A 25841-nucleotide genomic window follows, 5' to 3' on the forward strand; every position below is an offset into this window, starting at 1 on the left:
TCACCTGTTGTGCATATTTAAGGAAATTGTATACGCACGAGTCATGTTTGTACTGCTGACTTATTCACAGCCTGTACCTTTCACCCAGTAAAATCTTATTTGTAGCGGTGGACAATGATCGTATCTTCCCTATCAGATTTACAAAAAGAGCGAATTTAAACAATAATACCAAATCAGCATCAATGTCTGGTTTTAATAGCTCATTTTAGTACCTCTACTTTTACATCATAGAAAAGAATGTTCTTTTTCATTGTTTTATGCACTGTCACTTATAGGTTGGCATCTTTGTAGCTAGGTGGGTGGGTAATTAGGTAGGTAGGTAAGCTGCTGTTGTTGTTATTGGGTTTAACAGTGTATCCCCCAGGGGTGTACAACTGAGGGTACAAAAAGCCCCTAGGTGTCAAAACTGGGGGTCAAATAAAAAATGTGGGGGTAAAAAATGTACTGACATATTTTCATACGACTCGTACTTTTTCAGCTTGAAATAGGATATTACAACTTGCACAACATACTCTCTCTTTCTCTAAACATACAAACACACCAACATGCACAGTTAACAAACAAATGCATTGTCCATTCAAAGAATAAATTTATTAGTTCATTTTTCTTTTAAAGTCGTACTTTTAACAGTCTCCTCAAGAATATTATAGCCCAACACATATAAGCCAATACAAAAAAAAAACCAAATAAATCTTTTTAACCAAATGGGAGTTAATTTACTGCCTTTCATCAAATGTGTACTATCATAGGTTTCATTGTACTTCGTCCTAGAACACATTTATCCAAATATCAAGGAGGATACTGATTCATCTTCTTTCTAATAAGTTACACTTGAACTTTAAGATCTTTCTTTTATTGCAGTAAAAGTTAAAAATCAACAAAATCTGCAATGACCCGTTGACTTTGTAATCCAAATAACGCATTTGTCTTTGCAAGTTTACTGATTTCTTTGTTGTGAAATAATGTCTTAGGTTATAATGTGTTCTCCAGATATCTTATGGCGAACGAGGACCTATTTTTAAAAATTTTAAAATCCTGTCACGAAACGATTATTCACTTTTGCAGTCTTTGCAATCATGCAATCAGAAGTCACACCGGTAATCATAATGAATATTCCAGTCAAGGGAATAATTTTCTCCATTTTTCATTAAAGTTAGATCCACAGTTACTCTTTTGTGTTCTGCTTCTTTCACTTTCTTCGCTAATGCTTTTTAGTGCATGACGTTTTAATCTGGAACGAGCCTTGATGTTAAATATCTAGAACAGCTTGCTGAGCTCGATGGAAATCGCGAGAAGCTCGCGAGATTAGGGGAAGCTACGCCGTCATAAGATTGCCTATGCTAGTCTGGTTCATTGTTTTATATGTTCCCTGCGTTGCACTTTGCTATACGAATAGAGGAGCGCAAGGCAGGGAGCAAACAAAGGGGAACCAGTCAATGCCTATACGCGAAGTATATACGATGCCATCCATCGTCCAGTGCATTGGGTATTAAATAAATCATGATCATATTATGAAAATCCTTTGCATAAAAAAAACGCACGGTAACAAAATGTGTGCATCAATTTTCTCCAGCGTGCGTCCCTGATGCACAAATGTGCGTAAAGGGAAACACTGCAGTTTAACGCCATTTTTCAGCACAATATAGGCTATACATGACGGCCAGTATAAATGGTGGAAGAAGAACCCGGGAAAACCCCGGAAAGAACCACCGACCCACGAGAAGCTACCGGCAAGCTTTCTCATGTACCCACATTGGCCAAGCCCGAAACTCGAACCCACGCAGAGATGAGATGTCAGTGATCCGTAACGATGAGCCACTCGGTGCCCCCAGGTAGGTAAGTGGAATGTCTGTAAATATAATAATAGCCAAATAGTGTTGATACAAGTTTAAATTTACATTTTGCAAAGATTAATATATATATATATATATATATATATATATATATATATATATATATATATATATATATATATATATATATATATATATATATATATATATATATATATCTGTAGCTGGGAATAACACTTTAGTCTGATTTTATTTTCATTATGATAATGTGTACAGTGGCTACTGGTTACTAGGTACAGAAAAGTGAGTTATGTAAATGGTCGATCACCCTGGTTTAATTGGCGTTTTAAACATTCTTAGTTAAAGCTGATGTCGTTTGTTCATTTGTAACATCAAGGGGCCCCTATGATTTGAACACGCGACCCACTATGCATTGAAGACATTTGTGTGCTTTCTCCCTAGTACATTTATAAGGGTTGTAGGGGAAACATAACTTGTCTGCTGACAATAGCATAACTAGATTTACATATTAATTAATGCATGTAATTAAAAATCTAGAGTACAAAGAGTATTAGACAGGTGTGCGTACATTGAATGTAGGTAAAAATGGTAAAAACTGAGAAATATTGAAAATATTGAGTCATTGGAACCATTTCTGTTACTTCTGCGAAGCATAAATATGCCTTGGTTGTGTGTCTGTGGAGTAATTTGCAGAAAATTCATACATTTGTTTGGATGCCCCTGGGTGGCTCAGTGGTCTTAGGGCACTCGCCTTTACAGATCACTCATATGTGAGTTTGAGTCTTGGCTCGATACGTGTGGTTATTCTTAGAGTCTTCCCGGGTTCTTCCTACACCAAATATATCAGCCGTCATGTCTAGCGTACCATGTGCTGAAAAATAGTGTTATACCCCACAAAACAAAACCGAATCCGAAGAAAGATTTTGTTCGCCGGAAATTTATTTGCAAGAAAAGAGAAAAAAGAAACCGTAATCAAATTATACTACCTTGTCTATTTTTACGATTGTATTGAACGAAGTATTGACGGAGAATTTGCAAAGCAAAAATAGGTGAAATTTCGGAATGACAGCTATCAGGACACACCGTACTAATTATACGGAAGAACTGTGAACCAGTCTAGAAATGGATGAACAAATAATATAGTATTTACGGGTTTGGTGGTCCATAATTGGTTAATAATGAAAATTAAAATTTTAGTAAAAATATCTTTTGAGAGCTTATCCTATATGTAATTAAAAACAAATATAGACAAATTTCTACTGATGCAATTTTAGTATTTTTACAGGCTTGACTCAGGAGTACTCAATAATGAAAGTAGCACCTGATTCATTTGGTGCAGAATCAATAATATGTGTTTCATGCACATATAAATAAACAAAATGCCGCGTCTCATATTGTGTTCTCCACATAGAAGCTTGCACCAAGTTAGATGTGCATGGAGAATTATAGGTCTCATCATCAGCACCCAGAAATTTTAAGTTATTGAATTTTGAATATGATAGTTTTTCCATATGATTACTATTGGAGTTGAATTAGTACCGTGAGTGCTATCAACATACATTTGAAGAATTATGTGTAGGTTTACTCCGGAAGTTGCGACGAAATGTTTGGTCTAAATATAGACACACTAGCAGCTGATTACCCGAGAAAAGTACCGAAGTATTCCAAATGATGTTGATAGTGATGCCGCAAATTCAATCGAAAGCTGCCTGACCTTTTCCATGAACTACATCTGAAGTTATTAGGATTATACATCAGTTTGATGGGTTTTGTGATTGCCTCTGACGGTTTGAACCCCATTTTACGACAGCAAAAGCCGATTATGTATCGATTGTGACTTTGTCTCCTTCCACCGCCTTATTGTTCCATGTGAACCGAACTAGTTCAGATATAATCCTTAACAGCGCGAATGCCATCCGGGGTTTCTTCGTAGACTTTTTGGCAGACACTGTACCAATTGCAATAGCGTCATAGGGAGTTTATCTCCCTTGGTTTGGATAAGGCCAATGCCAGAACGATATAAATTTGCTACTGGGAGAAAACTTGCGCTTTAATTTTATACAGCAATTTCTGCTTTCTTGTGTCTGCAGTGTCTTTGGTGCTGAATGGTTATATTTTTCCACATACTTAGGAGAAAAAATTTGGAAATTCTTTGCTTGCAGTGATGGAACACAAGGTTAATGATTCTATAGGGTTAGGGGTCTTCCATTAATTATGTCAACAAAATGGGGGGAGGGGGTTTGAAGAAGTTTGACAATTGTTGACATGGGGGAGGGGGGAGTTCAAGATAAATTGACGTCAACAATGTTATTTTTTACAATAAATTTAATAAATCAAAGTGTAGGAAATTAGTCGGTGCGTTGGTATGGCACACGCTCGCCTGTCAACAGCCCACCAGTTTAATCCTAAACCGGTTGAGCTCTTGCTGTGGATGGTGGGCCGGATGAAAATCCGAGGTATCAAAAAGTTAATGATGTGGCAATTCATCATTTTGTGAAGCAGAACCTCGATGCGTTGTTCGTTGCAATGAATACGCCTGGTAGGAGTGCATTCAATCGAGCAGAAAGGCGAATGGTTCCTTTGAGTCGAGAACTGTCAGGCCTAATTTTACCACATGAGCATTTTGGAAGCCACCTTGACTCACAAGGTCGAACAACTGATGAAGAATTGGAAAAATCAAATTTCAAATATGCTGGCGAAACATTGTCAGAAGTATGGACGCAAGTAACTATAGATAATTTTCCAACAGTGGCAGAGTATATTGTGCCTGAAGTGTCTGAGCTTGAGGCAGAAATTTTCTAACTAAGGATCAAGATTGGTGCAAAAACCATGTAAGAACAAGTCAATACTTTTTACAAATTGTAAAATGCCATGATGTAAATTGTTGCCAACCGATTCGAAGCTCGTACTTTGAGATTATCGCCGATAGATTCATTCCACCACCAATTCCAGTCTGCCAAACTTGTGAAGGCCTTAAAGCACCAGATGTATCTGAGAGCGACTTGCACAGATTTCCATCTCTTTTCTTCAGTCAGTCTTTGAAAGTTGATAACATGCTACCTCGATCGGCAAAGGCATTCAGAATTCTTCCATATGATCTATATTGTCCTTCCATTCAGTTGTCGTTGCTTGAACGGATCTGCAAAATCTGTCACCTCTATCTTGCTTCACAAGTCATGTTGAAGAAGCATGTTCAACAGCACCGACAACGCGATCTTGGGCCTAGGCAATTACCACATGCTCCTCAACCGCAAAGAATTCGGCCAATACGAGTGGCTGCCAAAAGACAGAGAGAGCTGATGGCAATTATTGCTCATGGAGAGATGTTAAGCGCAGAATGGCTAGATGAAGATGATGTTGACTTGTCGGGTGTATCGGTTCCACAAGAAATTAATGAATCAGCCACTATGCCCATTATAACAATTGAGGAACCTTTGGCTTCCCCATGGGAAGATGATAGAAGCTAGAATATAAACTCTTGAATTTTTAATGAATTCAAAGTGTTATTATCAATTTGAAATCTGTTAAACAAGTAAAAAAATATATTAAAATTTATTTATAGAATTTCCATAATTCTATTTTTAGCATAAAAGCCAGCCGTATAAAATATTGTTAGTTTGGGCGGGGGGGGGGGGTTAAATTATATCGGGGGGGGGGTCACTGAAAGTTTGACAGTTGTTGACAAGGGGGAGGGGGGGTAAAAAATTGCCTAAAAATTGTTGACATAATTAATGGACGTCCCCTAACACGCAGTAGGATTCATGATATATCGATGATTGCACAATATAGTACACCGGAACCTACAAACACATTGAAGTTATTATTAAAATTGTGTTTGTTTTGATTTTATTATGTGATAATAAATGCAAGGTAGCACGGATTTCATCTGTATTGTCCGATTGACCCATTTGCTAATTATTATGAATTGTGACCAACCATGTTCTTCACTATTAACACGAAACTAGCAGCCATATAGTTTGTGTCACTACCCAATTAAATCTTCCCATAACCTAATTGTAACATCACCCAGTAATGACAACTATTTACTCGATAGTAGGGAAGAGCACATCTTCGCAAGCCATCGACGACCAATCCGCTTCGCTCGTTTAATCACCCGTGGTCGTCTCTGCTAATATGCACAAACGTGGTTGAGCGCAAGTAATATTGTCTTGCCATTGTGATCTAACATCGCTTTTATCGCCGTTTGAGTTAGCCAGTCAATGATTTTCTTTCAAACAGAGTTACTTATCCATCAATAATAATGCATTCGCACTTTGAAGACCAATCCTACTGACAATGCATCGAATGTATGCTGATAGCTCACATTTACACCACCTTTGCTATTCGTGAAACAAAAATTGACCGACATACTTGTGTCTCGCAGAAATAGCCGTGGTGGTTCGAATAGAATGTGATTTGTTTATTGGAAAAGATATTCAGGCGAACAAAATGTATGATTTTTTTTTTCTGTTAAGAACTTAGCAGACATACATCCTAGGCGTTGTGTCTCGCAGAAATAGCCGTGGTGTTCTGCAAGTGATAAAGCAAGCACTTTCACTGACGTGTAGAAGATTGTTACATTGTATTGTTAATTACGTATTTTTGTGTATGTGTACTCACAAAAACGATGAAAATATCAGCACAGGCAACCTGTGATAACGGAGTGTAGCGGATTGTTGTCCGTAGCTTGCGGCGATCGAAGAGCATCCTTAGTCAGAATTTATAACAATAATTGTCTACTGTATTACTTGGACAATGCAGTCGAAATAATTAGTAGGATCCAATTAATGTGCTCCTACATCAACGTGCAAAGTCGATGTATTAATATTTAGATGACCGTGGGGTCAAAACATACTCCCGGCACTGATATTTTATGTAAGAATATCAGCTGTGAGAAGCGTTGCGATGTGCAGCTGCATCGTCAGTTTGTGAAATAAATGAATTTAAAATAAATAAATAAATAAATGAATTTAAACAGCCCAAGGAGATTATTTATCATCATGAATTATAAACGAGAATCATACCAACTAATGCGGTTTTGGAGAACAGAAGGTATTAGCGAAACAATTAGTAAGAATTGTCAATAAATAATGTCCTCCTCCCTCCGTTCCCCGCTTTAGCACAGATAACAATACGATGGATAAACTTCGTTTGCTGAAAACTTCATTATACTGCCTGCTAATCACAGTAATTTTCTTGAGATATTATTGACTGGATTCTATTTAAATAATTCGAAGCACTTTAATTTTTTTCTTTTTAAAATTGTAGTTCGCTTTTCGGAAAGGGCGGTTATGCACCGCACCGGTCCTTGTAAGTGAGAGACACAAACAGTGGCTGATAAGGTCATAACAAGACAGTCTCGTATACATGTAGATTCATGGCGCTCGCGAGAAAGTTTCTCGGGTCTGTATATTCTTGTAAACAGTATCTAAAATATACTTCTTTAATTCAATCCCATCTCAGTATGCAGAGTGTACAGACTCTGCATACAGTTATTTTGGTATATAAGCACTTGACTGTGGAACCCATGTTGGTGGAAAGTTAAAAACAGCAATCACTTTACCGGCGTCAGCAGCTTGTTACGTGTTGGTTAATGTTTCTCATTTGTTTATATGTATTCAACCCACTATGGACATCTTCAGACATGGGATGAATCATTGTGAAGGTAAAGCAATTCATTCTACGACACGCTCGCTCCCGCTTTTAACTTGGGTCACAGTCGTAGAAAATTTGTAGCAACGTTTTCAAACAAACTTTTTTGCTTTTTTGCTAATATTTGATAAACCCCTTAATATATTCTGTTCGTACTTGGCATGAATCATTGCGCTTAGAGAATTCATTCTAGAAGAACTCGTTTCCTCTCGTGCTTTTGGAGTTAAAGTTTTAGTCACACAATTTGCGTTATATAGGTTTTGGTTAATGTTGTTTAATTGTCTTATATTTCCTAAACCACTTGATAAAATTTCCACATACTTGAGATGATTCATTATGATTCTAACACAATTCCTTCTGTGACACGCGTGCGTGTCCCTTTGACCTGGGGTCAAGGTCACAGTCAGCGAAAGTGCGTTAATGTTTTGGATAACGATTTCTGTATTCGTTTATATTTCATAAGCTATTTGATGAATTTCATTCATTCTTGGATTGACTTGTTACGAAGCGAAGACAACGCATTCTGTAATACGTACACTGGTCCTTTTGACTTGCGAGTTCAAGGTAACAGTCGGAGAAAAATTGCATAAAGGATTTGATTCAAGTAATTTTTTTAATTGCTTTCTTCATAAACGCTGTGATGGATTATTTTCTTATATGGAAAAATTCATTGTAAAGCTAAGACAATAAAAAATGTATACGACATACGCACGGAGCTATTTGATCTCGGGGTCAAGGCAATACGTTTTACATTGATTGTGAGTTCGACACACAGGCGATCACTGGTTAGAATGTCAGAGCAAAGTGAAGCGAACTAGATATCATTTGAATGGTCAAAGAAAACTGCTTCAAGTGATGCTTACGATATTTGTTTCTAGCATCGTTTTACGAATCTCGGTTCAATAGTAGCTTAAAGTAAAGTTTGACAAATGTAAAAATGAATTGCACAAAATATAGGAAGATACTCACTTCTAACAAATGTAAACATGAATGCGACAAGATAAAATACAAAACGTAAAGATGTTAAAATTATGTAAAATGTATATCAAATAAAAAGATAATGGTCAGCATGTAACATCTTTAAGCGTATGGTCCAAATTTGTTTTATAAACCGCATTTCCTCATAAAAGTTCAAGACTTTCTTGAGCGGTGCATCTTAAGATAGCTTTTTAAAACAGTCCACGGCATACCCCTGTCTCACAGGGTGGAAATCAGCACAATCGACAATAAATTTATTGTAGCCATTGAAACACTGTCATAATATGCACTCTGGTCGACGTTCACCATTCAGTATGTACGTTTGTGTAAGGTATGTCTGTCCGATACGAGATAGACAGTGACAAGGCATCTCTGATTTATTCTGTATGAGGGACTTCACTTACCCAATGCTGATTTGATGTTATGAAGTTAGTGGAGCCTTTATTTCACATTTATTTTGCCAAGTACGACGAACATGCTGATCTGTACAATATTTGACGTCAGTATATGGAATCTTTCATTCGGAAACGGGTTACTAATGGGCAACTTTGGCTGCGTTATCTGCCTTTTCATTACCATTTTTTTTATTTACCGATATGACTTGGCGGCCAAAGGTATAGAATTTATTTTCCATGACTGCATGAACATATCATATTTCTGTAATATTTGTGGCATTACTGGGGTTGTTAGATTTCAGATTTTGTAAAACTTTCAGTGTTGACAAGGTTTTTTTGTTGTTGTTATTGCTCATATATTTCAATGTTTTTCTAAACGTTTAGTACGATTGCAGTTTTTGAAGTAAAACTTGAGGCTTTATCCAGTAAACGGCTTGAAATGGTGCCATGAGGTGCTGCAATGGAAGCGCCAATTTCGACTCCTTTCGAATCGTCTGTATACATGGACGTATGGCCACAATAGGCATCTCTGATTTTATTGAATTTCCTCTGAATTAAGAGGGAATTTGTTGAGGACGTTTGTCAAAAATATCATAATATGGCGGTGGGGTGGTCTTGATAACCAAAGTGATGATTTTGGACCACGGATTTTTTTCCCAGTATTTCCGATATTAATGTTTGCTTTTTGTAAGCGAAGACGAAATCGTATGTCACAATGGCGGATTAAAGTATGGATTGTTAGCGTACAATATTTTTTATATAAAAACTACATCATATGCTGGATTATAGGATAGTTTGGTAGCATGCTGAAAAGCCAATTTCGTTCTTCTGAGATAATGTGGCGTTCTCCTAGGTAAATGCTGAAGTGATCCTAGATCAAAACATCTTCAGGTCAATGCCTTCCAGAAGCCTTGGTCAAAAATTAATCGTATTTAATAATGAAATATAAAAAGCTACCATTCGAGCAAGCCATTCTCCATATAGTGTATCAGTTCCAAGACTATTTGGTTATTCATTATTTTCCTAAACAAGAGACCCAAGTCGACCTGAGATCGCTTACCTGGCTAACATCAGTGCCAAGACTATTATTGGTTATTCGTTTTATTAAGCACATAAAATATAATCAAAAAGAGAAATACAATGTGAAAATAGAATGGTGGTTATATGTGTTTGTAAGATTCACATATAAACTGCCAGACAATTTTGCATTACTTGTATAGGCTTTTATTAAAGTAATATACTGTTCACACGATACACTATTTAAAAATAAATTAAAAAATTATAGGAGAAAGACGCTATACATGTCAGTAAATGTATATGTCAAGGGATGTAAGATATAAAGGGGGTTGTTTGGATAGTATTACTTTCCTAAACAAGAGGCTCAACTCGGCCTGAGATCGCGCACCTGTTTGACATTTGCCAAAGAATCAAATGCAAGAGTAGTTATTTCTTCCAGTGATGTTGCTTGGTTATGAAGGTTCATAGATGTTTCTGCAATTTCGTACCTTTATTCATATTTGAATAAAAACCCGGGTTGCAGGTTATATGAAACCTAGAAAGTAGGTAAAAGAAACCCGCTTTGACAAACAACACACTTTTATTGGTCTGATTGCAAAACAATTATGGCTCTTGCGTTCCTGATGTCTGGCGTCAACAATCAGTTTAGAGTTTGTGTTGAGTCCATTTTCTCAGACATTACTGCTTGCAGACTCACATAACATGGTATTTATATGCGTCATGTGTAAATGGATCACAATGACCAATATATCACAGTCTATTCGTTTTGCTAATTTTTCAGGAACTGTTGCTTATGTAGTCATGATATGTAATACGTCCTGAGGAGTACTAAAGCAATCAGTTAAAAAGTCGGCCACTGTGACCTATATTTGACGCTTGAGGTATTTTTCGTATCTTTTGCGTTAAGCTTTCTCTAGGTTAAGTTTTTGCGTTTGGTTGCTTGCTCAGACTCTATCACTCATATAATCACATACACTGGTATTTAGACGCTTACATGTTTTAATTAAAATTAAATGACTGTGTCCCATGTTTCATGTTCGAGGGATTTTTCTAACCTTTGTGTTTAACCAATTTTTTCATTAAATGTTGTCTGTGTAGTCTTTTAACCTGATACATAATTGTGTCGTGAGGAGAAATTCAGCTGCCAGTGAAAACTAAATCACTAGCTTCTGTAAGTTGGGGTGTGCGATTAGGTCAGTTATACACCTCCCTGCTGCTCTGTACCCTACACTGGCTATCCATTCGATCCAGAATCAAACACAAAATTTATTCTCTGAGCTACGTTTCACTGTCGTACTTTAGTCCAACATACCTGTCCGACCTCACCCATGTGTACACACCAGCAAGATACTTACGCTCCTCTTCCGACGATCGTATACTCATTATTCCAAATATGAAAACAAAGTCATATGGACAGCGTTTTTTTGCATACCAGGGCCCAGCAACGTGGAATGAATTGCCCACTGAACTTAGACACAAAGACACAATGATCACATTCAAGAGGGCTCTCAAAACTCACTTATTTCGACTGCAAGAACAAACTTAAAGACCTAATAATGTTTCCTACCTTAAATATTCTCAGCATGTTTTTTTAATATTTTCTAATTTCATGGTGTTTGTTTTTGTAATCATATCATTATATATTTTTTTATCTTATAGGTGTTGTCTAATGTTGTAAAGCGCTTAGAGCTTCTAAAGATTAGGCGCTATAGAAAGTCCTCATTATTATTATTGTTATTGTTATTATTATTATTATTATTATTATTATTAACAAACACTATCGCGTGCAGAGTCATTTACGTTGGTATTTGCTGTGTTAAGCTGTGGTTCAAACGAACCTAAAACAAACCTACACAGAGTGGTACCTCATGAATAAAACTCCAGTTATACAGCCATTGTTTATTTTTGTTTGCTGCAAATGAGAAAGAGGTAAAACGAGAACCTGACATGGCTAAAAATAATTATCAGCCAATCCCGGAAATTAGGTTACATTGAACGTGTTTCAGTGGGTACACACACCCACATCTTGTGCAGAGTTGATGTCGGTACGGGTAGTAGTACATACGTTCTAATCTGAACAGGAAGGATGGGTTAAAGCAATATAAATCACGCACACAATCAACTATCAGCTTCTCCATGCAGGGTGCAAAACAAAAGGTTTGGTTCTCTCCATCTCCTACATTTTGATAAAACGGTATATACCTCTGCCTGGCTGTAGACATAATCTTTGCGAATCTTGCATATCAAAACACTGTAAAGCTGAGCTGGTGACATTATTTAACATTCCTCTAGATCACTATTGTTGAAATGATAAACAAAACTTGAATATTTACTGCATTTGTATGGGAAACTATGAAAATGTACTGCACGACGTCAAGAGTGCAATATTGCACCCAAAAAATTAAAATAAAAGAGTTAATATTTTCCCACACAAATGTTGTAAACTTTTTATTATGTACTGATTTTGCTTTTCTACCTAAGGCTAAATACTTAAATTGACACACTACAAATACAAAGTAGCTAACTTTATTCTGGATTAAAAAAGTTAATACGCAACTGTAGGTTCAACAACGCACAGTAACCGTACTCATGCGCACATAGTACCGCCCAGCGACCTTTGAACTTGGTAAGGTATCGCACGTTTGTTTTAAAAATAAATCTTGTGGTCTAAAATTTAAATTTAGAGCAAGAATGTGAATTACCTTGAAACAACTTTTCCATTTGGCCTGGAATGGATGGATTTTGTTTTCCTGTCGATCCAACTAAATTCTGCTTTTCTAGATGTGATGGACTGGACTTATTAGCTGAGAATGAAATATTTACTGTAATCTTCATCATTAGCAGGTCTGAATTGAGAGCTTTCTTTTATTTCATGTTTCTTGACACAGCCAGAGATTTTAGAATAATTCTTCTGTGAGTTATTTAAAATAAAAAATAAAAACTCAAACAAAATGTTTCTGGTCGTGTGTGTGTGTGTGTGTGTGTGTGTGACGTAAAGTTTTAACGTAGCTTTAAATTTGTCCAGTCATATCGCTACGATCTGTGCAGTGTGGTAGTTTATAGTGATGTCTAGCACTGGGGCGTCATGCCGCAGACATGTCGCATGATGTCCCACTCAGTCCAATTATCCTGACACCAGCCCGACCAGTCGGTATGACCAATGGGTTATCTAATTTTTGATGTTCGTAAAACTGCTTTATCTTTTAACAATTAGTTTTTTGTACCATATTCCATAATGATTTAATAGAGCAGAAAGGGTTCAACCTAGACTCATATGATCTCCATATTTCATCCAGAAATATCGTTGGAGGGGGAGGTCATAAACAAATAGGCGAGGGGTCTGCAGGACGGAATCCCTTGCAATGGCCCAGCGGATGAAATCACAGAAACTCCTACATTTTAATTCTTTCCAGGGTATAATTGTAACGGTCTAGCTGTAAAAAAAAATGTACTGTAGGAACCATTACTATAAGAAACATTTCCCACCCTACCCCCATTTGTCCCCTGCCAAATGGTACAACAAGCTCTAGCATCTTATATACGGTATTCAGTCAGATTTTCAGCTGTTGGATTGATAGTAAAATCGTGCATAGGTTCCAATATAAAATTGTTTTGCATTTTATCCCGTCATGTTTTCTTTGCTATTAAGCGTCAGATCTCCCTCTGAAACCGATAAATCATCTGTTCTCTTGCGGAAATCAAAATTTCCTCCATCCTTTTGCCAACACCCTCCATCCCATATCAACCATATTTTCAGTGTAAATTTACGTCTGATAGAAGCACAATTATGCTTTTAAAATTATAGAACGTGTCTTGCCGCTGGATAGTTGTATACGTTAAATAAATATTCGTGTGTGAAACAAGATAATTTTTTGGTTCTGAGGAAGAGTATTTACACCTGATTCATGGAAACTTGCCAACATATTTTACCATATTTGCGTGGAGAGTAGGAGGAAATAATAATGCACTGAGTATATAATTTATATGTGCCTGTTGACTAATATGGAACAATTTGTCTGGCGGTAGATTGTTCATACAAGGTTATTTGTGAGTCTTTCCTTTATTATTTTATAATATAGGTGATGATTGGGGTTTCGCCATGGTATTGTCAGAAATGAATGTAAAATGACTGTACAATATCGAATGTTACAAATATTTCCAGTATGCACAACCCTTTATAGTAATTCAGCGAATGTTTTTTTTTTGTTCTTGTTCTAAGCCAGTATTTTCAATGTTAATGTAATGTTTCTAATGATGCATGGTTGCTAATCAGTACATGGCATAGCTGATTGAGAAAAAATAAAGGGGTGTTGGATTTATACAGGTTCTTGCATCTTCTATTTCGTGTACAGTTATTTTATGAACTATGAAAGACATGACATTCTGAAGTACTCCCGTATTCAAATGAAAAACTGTTAAAAGTATGAGTAACATGTCATTTCACTCTTGTATCTTCACATGATTATCATTTATATTATAACTGCAATGGATATCCTAATAGAAAGCAGAATTAAAGCCTAACTAGAAAATAAAATGTTTCTTGATTTCAGCCCTGTGGTTTTCGCTTACGATGACAAACCGAACAGATCCAGTTCAGCTGGTCCCAGAAATGTCACTTTTACTAAATTCCAGTCACTTCGTTTAGATGTAGATATTTTCAGATTTTGTAGAGAATGAGTAATCTAGTGCCTAACCTAGGATAGCCTTGGTGTACCTCAACGTATAAAGAATGCACTGGATTTCATCAATAATATAGCACAATAAGGCGATATATAAGGAATTTAATTGCCTTAGTGATGCCAGAGTAATATAAATCCTTGGTTAATGTTATTCAGTAATATGCATGTGAATGCGATGGAATTGTCCCTGAAGATGAAGATAACAAGTTACGCACTTCTGTGATGGCTTTAGGGGATTCACAAAGTTTAATTAACTTTTTATTCTTGAGGCTATGCCAAATGCACATTTGAAACCGAGAGGATCAGAATATTCCTTCCGCCCTGTCAAGATGTTGATACTGATTCATTATTTTCTAACTCTTGATGGCTTGGTTAAACTGGCACAACACATCATTGGTGTCATAGCTTTTATAATGTTGTTGTTATTCAGGACATTAAAGCAGGATGCATGATTCATCAAAACATAGAACATGTGTTACAATCGACAGCGATAAATTGGAGGTCATTTAAAGTATTAAACAGAGAGTTACGTGCCAGCATATGTTATTTAGCTGTTATTATTCATTACTTCTGTATGTTTCAGCATAAGAAGAACACAGACCGAGTTTGCAAATAATGGAACCGATGTCACCAAGGAAAAGAATCGTTGTTCTTATAAGTTTGTTCGTTGGTGTTATTGGAGGTAAGTCAATGTCTATCTATCATCTATCTGTCTGTCTGTCTGTCTGTCTGTCTGTCCGTCCGTCCGTCCATCCATCCATCCATCTATCTATCTACACACAGACATATGCTATGTTTGATCTTATGAATAAATATCTGCTCTTCTCTAACTACCCCTCAGAACCAGTATTTGCAGCAGTTGGAATTTTAAAACATTTTTGTAGGTAATAAAAGAAACTTTTAGAAAATATACTTATTAATTTTTCAAGTTGCGTTTTCTTTGTTCCTTTAGAGTACTTCTCGAATATATTCTCTTTTCATGTTTGATGTTCATTGCATCCACTGTTTGAAAAATCAGTTAGAAGTTTTATTTGTTAAACATATCAACACGTGTTTATAGAACATTAAAATGACATTATCTGATTACCTTGCTTATCCATACTGGTAATAATGTAGGGTCATATAAAACATTTTATGTCTCTTTTGCTGCAAATACAACTACTACTACAGATATTAATAACAATATTTTCTATTAATTTCTACATCTTTCCACTTTCTTATATACGGATTAAAATTTGTAGAGAGCATGATGCAGATTCTTTCAAAAGTATATAAAACTAAAACAAGGGTTCGTATTCTTTCAAAATCTTATTTTGTTTTCAAATGTTATTAATCTTTCTTATCTGAGTCATGAAATGACACGTCCGAGATGATGCACTAAAGCGTTGAGTTCAGACTGTGTAACCAAAAATATCGGAATGTTTTAAGAGTAGGAAAAAAGATACGAATATCAATTGTCCCTTGCATAGGATATCTGGAGGTCACATGTCTTGGGTGGGTAGAACATATTTTCGATGGGACAACATGTCTTGGATGGAGACGATCATATTGACTGGCAATATTTATTTACCTCGTATTAAATTAGAAAACAAGTTGTAATCGGATATCAGGCAAACAAACTCGAAAAACTAAAGTAGAGATTTTTGGCTCTTATTGAATAAGTAATCAGTCAGTATTTTTACAATTTTTGGACTAGTTTCTCAGCTCAAAATAAAATTGTTTCCTTTCCAATATTGATCACATGCTTACACGAGCTTTGTGTGGGGAAGCAAACTAGGAGGTATATGTTATTCAGATGAGAGAATTATAATAGATATTCATCGCGCCTTATTTAGTGCCTGAATGTTGCGGGAAAATTACAACTTTTGCTGCGTACGAGTTATGGCTCCAATTTAAGGCACACAAAGCCAGAGGAATATCGGATCACCTTTGCCTTCGGTCTTTTGTGGCATAGGACCAACGCATCATTATTCTCTTAAAGGTTATGTCTGTAATGTAGATCCACTGGACACGTTCGCTCATGCTACCCTGAAGGTTTGTACGATTGGCACAGAACTGGTTCAATTCTTTTAGAACAAGGTTGAAACACTGTTTCCAATTGTACCATCTACATCTTATGATTTGTCCGTACGTCCTAACCGTCGGTTCGTCCATCCACATCCTCTAACTTACCATGGATACGTAAATATCGTTATTGGTGCTGTCTGAAGTTTTTTCCACGTCTTCTATTTCCGCAAAATTATGCTCGTATATGATTTTATATTTTCATTTACTTGCATTGTTCAGCAATCACGCTAAGATATTCTTAATGTAAAACATGTACAATTTTGAGATAAAATATCATGGTTGTTTCATCTACCATTTCACGCATTTCGTTAAAAAGCGTTTATTCCCTGATATTCCATTCCAGACAAATGGCCACAGTAGTCCGCGAACATTTATAAAATTGATTTATGGCCATGCAAATACTTTTTGTTGTAAGTAAAATCTATATACATTTATTTCCAAAGGAACTATCAATTTTGGTTTAAAATTCGACTCAACAGGCACACTTGTCGTTGCCGTTGTCATCGTTGTCTTGATATAATTATATGTTTTGTTGTTGTACCCAACCATACTTCTGTAATAAAAATGCATCATGGAAACTCACTAACACTTCACTCCGTGACGTTTGCTCCAAGTAATTGGCTAATTATTTCGGTCTAAGGAATATTTCCATTGCACCGATTCCAATAATCAGACAAGTAATCACAAAAATCGAAGACTTCTTTAAAAAGAAGTGCTATAACCAAATGCGCATGCTCCAAATTTATTACAATACCATTACTCATGCAATAATTATGAGAGAATTAATTATTCCTTTGCGACGTTTTCGCTGAATTGCATATATTATTTTTGCTTATGTACTGTCTGTTCTATGGATTTGAATATATTTTGCTGATATAACTGAATCCATTTGTAGTTCTGTTACAGTTTACAGTTTGACCGCCTCGCCAAATTGATTTGACTAAGTGTAGGCTTTAAGATTATATTCAGTTCATTGTTTCTTTGCTTTTTCTTTTCTTTCCGTTCGTTTTTTTTTAAATATCTTTTTTTTATGAAGAACTTATCAGTTCAGTTAAAATAAATGTAACACATGTGAACTATTTTATTATGAAAAGGAGAATATTATTTGAATGTCGCATATCAGAACGATGACGTAGATCATCATCAAGTTTAAACGAACAGATGTAGCCGTCTGTTTTGTCGCAACCAAAAACTGCGTCACGCATGCGTAACGTGATACTTAAAATTGCTTAATTTCTTCAATATCACTCTTTATGGTCTTTGCCAAATGTAACCATAGTAACTGCAATATAGGCCTCTCATCGTCCATTTTTAATTTGCAATTTTCAAATAGTTATACCTTTGATATTCATCAGTATTTAGCACTCAGACGGTTTATACTTTGCAAAGTAAATTAATACGTAGAGAGTAGGAAGTAATGTGTGATGCAAGAACTGCAAAGCGAAGTGTTGTAATGGGGAACTTCGTTTCAAGGAAAAGAATTTCGAAATGTTTGGGGGATCGAATTGAAAATGCAATTCTCACATCATTTTTGTCGGTTCAGATGATGATATTCAACATATAATTACGCTGTGACAGTGAAACTTAAGAGTCTGGGATCTACTTTTGACCCATTTTAATTTAGTTGGAATGTCAAGATTTGAAATGAACATGGCACACATTTCATAATGGTCTGATCAAGACATACTCAAAGATAAGCGATAAACAAAACTTTATAATATATATATATATATATATATATATATATATATATATATATATATATATATATATATATATATATATATATATGTTTATATGTATATATATATGTTTATATGTATATATATGTATATGTTTATATATGTATATGTTTATATGTATGTATATGTTTATATATATGTATATGTTTATATGTATATATATGTATATGTTTATATGTATATATATGTATGTTTATATGTATATATATGTATATGTTTATATGTATGTATATGTTTATATGTATATGTTTATATGTGTGTATATGTTTATATGTATATGTTTATATGTATGTATGTTTATATGTATATGTTTACATGCATATGTTTATATGTATATATACGTACATGTTTATATGTACATGTTTGTATATGTTTATATGTACATGTTTGTATATGTTTATATGTACATGTTTGTATGTATATATATGTACATGTTTGTATGTATATATATGTACATGTTTGTATGTATATATATGTACATGTTTGTATGTATATATATGTACATGTTTGTATGCATATATATGTACATGTTTGTATGTATATATATGTACATGTTTGTATGTATATATATGTACATGTTTGTAGGTATGTATACATATATATATATATATATATATATATATATATATATATATATATATATATATATATGTATATGTGTATATGTGTATATATGTATATGTATATGTATTTATGTATAGTATGTATGTGTGTGTATGTATGTATATATATATATATATATATATATGTATGTATGTATGTATGTATGTATGTATGTATGTATGTATGTATGTATATATATATATATATATATATATATATATATATATATATATATATGTATGTATATATATGTATGTATATATATATATATATATATATATATATATATATATATATATATATATATATATATATATATATATATATATATATATATATATATATATATATATATATATATATATATATATATATATATAATCGTTTCAGACACACAGAACCCATGTGGTTTAGGATCACCTTTGGCATCTGTTTTCTGTGGCCGCGGACCAACCCACCAAGACTGTCCCAAGGGTTATTCTTGTAAGATAGATCCACTGGACAGGTTCGCCTTATGCTGTCCTGAAGGTTTGTTCTCCTGTATGTTTACATATCTAAAACAAAACCAAGAGGGAAAATATCTGATTTCTGGATATAACGTGATGTCTCAAAATGTAATTATGTCTTTTGAATATACATACTTACGTGCTTAGTGTTTATTTTTTCTAAATGGCGCCTTCAAACCGGATGTAATCATGCGTGACATTCCCAGGACAAAAAAGTATACTCACACGCTGTTCGTAAGCGAAACAATATCCTGAAGTGAAAAATGTTTCAGAAAGTGAACATTCAAGTCCCTACAAGAACACGAAATGTCGAATACGTATGATACATTTGTTGAAAATCATCTGTTTGTGGTCTTTAAAGCAAATTTCTTTTATTCTTTATTTGTTTTGATTATTTTTTTCATTTTCAAAAACATTTAATAGGTATTCAGATCAAGACGGTATCTGGACAAGTTGCCGGACCCAATACGTCTGTTAATGTGTTATTCACCTATGTAACGGTTGCTCTCATTGAATGTATGCAAGAAACGTTATTGTTGATCGAAGTCACAGTTACATATGCGTCACCAGTCGTGCCATAAATAAGCACTGGAAAAACAAACCAAAAACCAGAAGCAAAATCATAGCGACAGTAGCAGACGTGTAATTTGTTTTTGCAGCTCAATACAGCGAATATAATTTTCCGTTAATAGCAGTTAAATTAATTTTTTCAGAATCTATTTTTAAAAACGCTACGTCTCATCTGAATGAAGCGTTTCCATTCAATCTAGAGTAAATGTATGAGGAATTCCTTATATAATGGGTGATATGCAATAGTCACAAACCATATATCATCTGTGTTCTTAGGATTGCGTCGTTGAAAGTTTAAATCAATCTTCCTGTGATACATTATTTAATAGAAAGGAAGAAGCTGAGAAGGAAACTTCGTTAATTTAAGCAACACATTTATTCCTTACATGTCATAGGCGGAACCAGAATTGTTTTCAAAGAGGGTTGGATTATGAGCCGTGGATGGCTATTTTTCCTTAAAATGGCACACCTATTCCATTGTGTTTATTGGTTCGTTAGTTTTAATATATATTGACAGATCAGTATGTTATATGTAAATGAAGGTTCGTAAGAAACCTCTGCTACAGTTCATAATTTACTCTGAATCCTCCATCAGATGTTAGTACTGCCTAACTTGGAGTGAGTTTTAAAGCCAGTGTTAAGTTTCGGTGAATATGCATTTTTGACGTCTTAAAGCAAGCAAAACCAATGCCAGCTGAATCGCCTTTGCCTTGCAGAGGACTAAAATCATAAACACTGTTTAACAGGTTATGTTTGTAACGTACATGCACTAGATAGTTACTCTGTATACTGTCCCGAAGGGTCGTACTCTTGCCATATCACTTATTTTTTTTAATTTTAAAAACAGTCAATGTTTCCGTTTCTACCATCTGCTCCTTACATATTGTCCGTTTGTCCTAACCGTCGTTTCGTCTGTCCGTATTATGTAAAATTAATCGGGTCGTTATTGGTATGTAAAATATACTTATAACACGATGCTAATGAGCTATGTAAGGGTTTCTCCACGCATTCTATTTCCACAAAGTTATGCAAGCATATAATTTTTCTATTTTCATTGACTTGCAGCGAGCGTAGTGAAACAATCACACAGACTTTCGCAGTGTTATTCTAAATGCAAATATATGCAATGGTGAGGCCAAACATCGTGGTTGTTTTCTGTCCCATGTGACTGATTTCTTTACACTAGTGTATATTTGCTGATACTCCATTTTGCGCAAGGGTTGCAGTAAGTACGCGACTAGTTTTAATAAATCTGATTTATATCAACGTAAATTCATTTCAGTGTAAATGAAGTCTATACACATCTTTTTCCAGTAGGATTATTGATGTTGCTTAAAAAATAAAAATTGATAGAAACAGTTGTGGTTATCTGCATGGCTCAATTCAAGATTGTCTTGATGCAGTTTTGTGTTCTAACTGCAACAAATTTAATGTCGTTCCTTTTATGTTTGTTTTTTTAAGCTATGCCGTTTGATCATACGTGATTGAGTGTAACGTTTTGGTTTAATTTACACACCAAAAGTCAATAATATAAAGTGTATGTAGCTAGCATTTCTCATGCAATCTTTGAGAGAAATAAGTATGCCTTTGCAATGTTTTCAATTAATTGCCTAGATTTTGTGCATACCTATGGACCTTTATATGTATGGATTTGATTATAATTTGCTGATATGACTAAACCCTCAGTAGTTCTCTCACAGTTTACAGTTTGGGTGCCTTAAAAGTATTTGCCAGTAAGAGTAAGATCGAAGATAATATCATTCAAATCTTTGTTTGTTGGCTTTTTATTTTCTTTGCTCTGCTTATCTTTCATCCTCCTTGTTACCTCACTATTTTTTTCAGTGTTCAGTTAAGTTAAAATATAACTTTTGTTGTTCTAGGGCTTAGCGCCATATTTAGTACAACATAGGCTATACATGGCGGCCAGTATAACTGGTGGAGGAAGAACCCTGGAAAGCCCAGGGAAGAACCACCGACCAACGAGAAGCTACTGGCAGGCTTTCCCACGTTCACGCTAGCCGAGCCTTGGACTCGAACCCACGTAGACAGAGGTGAGATGGCAGTGATCCGGAACAGTGAGCGCTTTAGACCACTCGGCCACTCGGGGCATTTTAAATTATAACACTATGCTGAATGTTGTGTTATGAAAAACGTTAATACATTTATGTAGTGTATCAAGAATGCTGATATAGGTCATTCGAAAGAGAGACAGCGTGAAGTTGGGTCTACAAAATAGCGACTTTTTTACAAGCAGCTGCAAATGTCACCAATCATGCACAGTGCGATACATTAACTTGGTTTATTTCTTTCCACGGATGCGGGAGGTCGCGGATTCGAACACCAGCTGAGTCATACCAAAGACTTATTAGTGTTAGGACTGGTCGGCCTGGTGTCAGGATAATGTGACTGGGTGGGACATGCCCCAGTGTGAGACATAACTATAAACTGTCACACTGCAGGATGTAATTTGTGTAGGAAGTAATTTGTGGGAAGTAATTAGTGTAGGAAGTAATTTATGTAGGAAGTAATTTGTGGGATGTAATTTATGTTGGAAGCAATATGTGAGTCAAGAGCTGCAATGCGCAGCGTAGCGTTGCAGCGGGGAAGCATGTTGAAGTAAGGGAAATTCTGACGAATATTTTATGATCAGATTGAAAGTTTGATTCCTGCACTTGTTTTCAGTTGAACGCATACCAATGATGTTTATTCTAAATACTGAGCATGTAGCAAAAATACATAAGTAAAACATTTGAGGTCTTAATCTGTTTTGGAGCCATATTGATTAAACTGGAACGCAAACATTTGTAAGGATGAAAGCACCTATCAAGCAAATATCAAGCAATGATAGCAGTTATATCAGCAAAGCTACATCATCGTTATGATGAGATGTAGACAATAAGGGCAAGGAATATAAGTGAAAATGCAAGCGCGGTTAGTTCGCACGTTAAAAGTAATTTTGTCATTTCAGAGACTCAGAACCCATGCGCTTTCGGATCACCTTTATCATCTGTTTTCTGTGGCCGTGGACCAACCCACCAAGACTGTCCCAAGGGTTATTCTTGTATGATAGATCCATTGGACAGGTTTTCTGTGTGTTGTCCTGAAGGTTTGTACGCCTGTCTATATGTATGTTTGCCTGCCTGCCTGTCTGCCTATATGTATGTATGCATTTATGTATGTATGTTTTGTGTATGTATGCAAGAAATAAATACCTGATTTATAGGCATGAAATAAAATCTCCAGATGTTATAAATTATGTATTATACTTGAATACGGGCCTAACCTTTGTGCTTTCGAAATCTCCCCTGAAATCCCTATGCACTACATGCAACTGAGTTTGAGAAAGCACTCGAGAAGTGTAAAGTAGAGGAGTGCAAGCGAGACATCCGTTGTATGCAAGGTGAGGCAGCTTTCTCATTTTGTCTTGTTTTTCATATTCAAGGTTCATCCATATATCGTTTGTAAAGGAAACATTTTATTTTCCTTATGAGGGTAACAGTGGAAGAATTAAATGTGTATATAGAGTTCGAGCACCATTTTTCCATACGTGTTCCTTTAAAGGTTCGTTACATGTAATATTTTAGACATGATGCAACATCTGTAAGTTGAACAGTATTCATGAGGTCAACAAAGTACTAAGTGACAGTAAAATCATCCATGAGGAACGTATTTTGATCATCAACTTGTGAAAATATTTGTTGTAGCCAGCAACGCGTGCAACACATACAAAGCAATTAAAGAAGTACGAAAAGCTGAAAATGGGGAAATTGAAAAAGAATTACCTTCATGTGAAGAGGGAAATACATTTAAGTAAAAATAGACTCACAAACCGCTGGGAGAAAAAGTCCTGCTTACAGGAGGCTTTTATTTTGGAGAAGCAGTAAAGTTATATTACAATTCACAATGCGGTGCAGATAGAGTCTGGTAGACTTTCTGAGGTTGTTTTATCTCATGCTCCAAGCTATATTACAATTCACAATGCAGTGCAGATATAGTCTGGTAGACTTTCTGAGGTTGTTTTATCTCATGCTCCAAGCTATATTACAATTCACAATGCAGTGCAGATATAGTCTGGTAGGCTTTCTGAGATTGTTTTATCTCATGCTCCAAGCTATATTACAATTCACAATGCGGTGCAGATAGAGTCTGGTAGGCTTTCTGAGATTGTTTTATCTCATCCTCTAGGTTATATTACAATTCACAATGCAGTGCAGATATAGTATGGTAGACTTTCTGAGATTGTTTTATCTCATGCTCCAAGCTATATTACAATTCACAATGCGGTGCAGATAGAGTCTGGTAGGCTTTCTGAGATTGTTTTATCTCATGCTCTAGGTTATATTACAATTCACAATGCAGTGCAGATATAGTATGGTAGACTTTCTGAGATTGTTTTATCTCATGCTCCAAGCTATATTACAATTCACAATGCGGTGCAGATAGAGTCTGGTAGGCTTTCTGAGATTGTTTTATCTCATGCTCTAGGTTATATTACAATTCACAATGCAGTGCAGATATAGTATGGTAGACTTTCTGAGGTTGTTTTATCTCATGCTCCAAGCTATATTACAATTCACAATGCGGTGCAGATAGAGTCTGGTAGGCTTTCTGAGATTGTTTTATCTCGTGCTCCAAGCTATATTACAATTCACAATGCGGTGCAGATAGTCTGATAGGCTTTCTGAGATTGTTTTATCTCATGCTCTAGGTTATATTACAATTCACAATGCAGTGCAGATATAGTCCGGTTGGCTTTCTGAGATTGTTTTATCTCATGCTCCAATTGACATAAGAAGTAAACTACCCATTTCATTGCAAGGAACAGATTTGTTGTTGGCTGTCACCATAATAATTTAATAGAAACTGTTGTAATACCTGACGGTTTTAAAACCTAGAAATATACACGAATGAAGTCAAAAAGAGAATGGTTCAAATAGTGACAACGTGGAAAGTGTTGATGCTGAATGTATAAGCACCATTCAAAGATTAAATCACACCCGATAAAAGTCACAGATGTGCATCACAAACTACAATGATAAATTGTTTTAGTTCAGCTGCCATATATCTATACATGTATTACTGAAATGGATAATATTTTTGGGTTTTTGAAACCTGCAAATCTAAGCATTTGTCTTTCGCGGATATTTTACTTCAAGCAATGTTAATGGTCAGTATAAGCAATTACAAATGGGTACACAATTAGACGGTTGAATATCAACATAAACAATGTAGATGGAAAAGTAAAACTTTTCACTGTATGCACGTAGTACGTTATTCCACCTCTGGTAATTATAATATTGTCGGACGTGAAAAAAATATGACAGAAGAAATTTTACCAGAAACAATGTGTACCAGAGGTACAGCATATTTAAAAGCTGTATAAGCCTTGCTAACAGTGAGAGAAAGAGCGGATGAGATGCGAGATATTTAACAACATTTGCAGCTAATTGGAAAGGGAATAAAGCCAGAGATTGAAGCTCAAGAGAGCGATTTGGAGAACGTACAAAGCTCTGTGGAGGACATTGATTATCACAGATAAAACATTCGCAGAATGAAAATCGATGCGAAATCTTTAAAAATATTAAATCGAAATTTAAAAAATGATGAGAATATTAAAAGCTAATAACGAATTTATAATAGGAAAAACAAGTTACCAGCTAAGACGATGCTGTGTCAGAGTTCAAAAGAGAAACGATTTTACAGAAATATCCAAAATGATGGATGGCACAATAAACATAACTTACTTTGAAAACACGGTAGAAGCAATGAAAGTAACTTAGGATTTATCTATTTTACATTTGAGGGAACATGTGTACAT

At 35.2% G+C, this 25841-nt stretch overlaps 1 protein-coding gene across 1 annotated transcript in view; it reads left to right on the top strand.

Annotated features, from left to right (window-relative positions):
• Positions 1-25841, top strand: part of LOC149794279 (uncharacterized) — a 72058-nt gene that overhangs the window by 4461 nt on the left and 41756 nt on the right. Inside the window, exons 2-3 of the mRNA XM_089969098.1 lie at positions 15119-15217; positions 22992-23129. Coding sequence (XP_089825224.1) covers positions 15151-15217; positions 22992-23129 — 205 coding nt within the window. The 5' untranslated portion in view covers positions 15119-15150. The remainder of the gene's footprint in view (positions 1-15118; positions 15218-22991; positions 23130-25841) is intronic.

Source organism: Sinohyriopsis cumingii, chromosome 8 (assembly GCF_028554795.1).
Source record: "Sinohyriopsis cumingii isolate HCF-2022 chromosome 8, ASM2855479v2, whole genome shotgun sequence".
In the NCBI taxonomy this organism is placed as follows: domain Eukaryota; kingdom Metazoa; phylum Mollusca; class Bivalvia; order Unionida; family Unionidae; genus Sinohyriopsis; species Sinohyriopsis cumingii.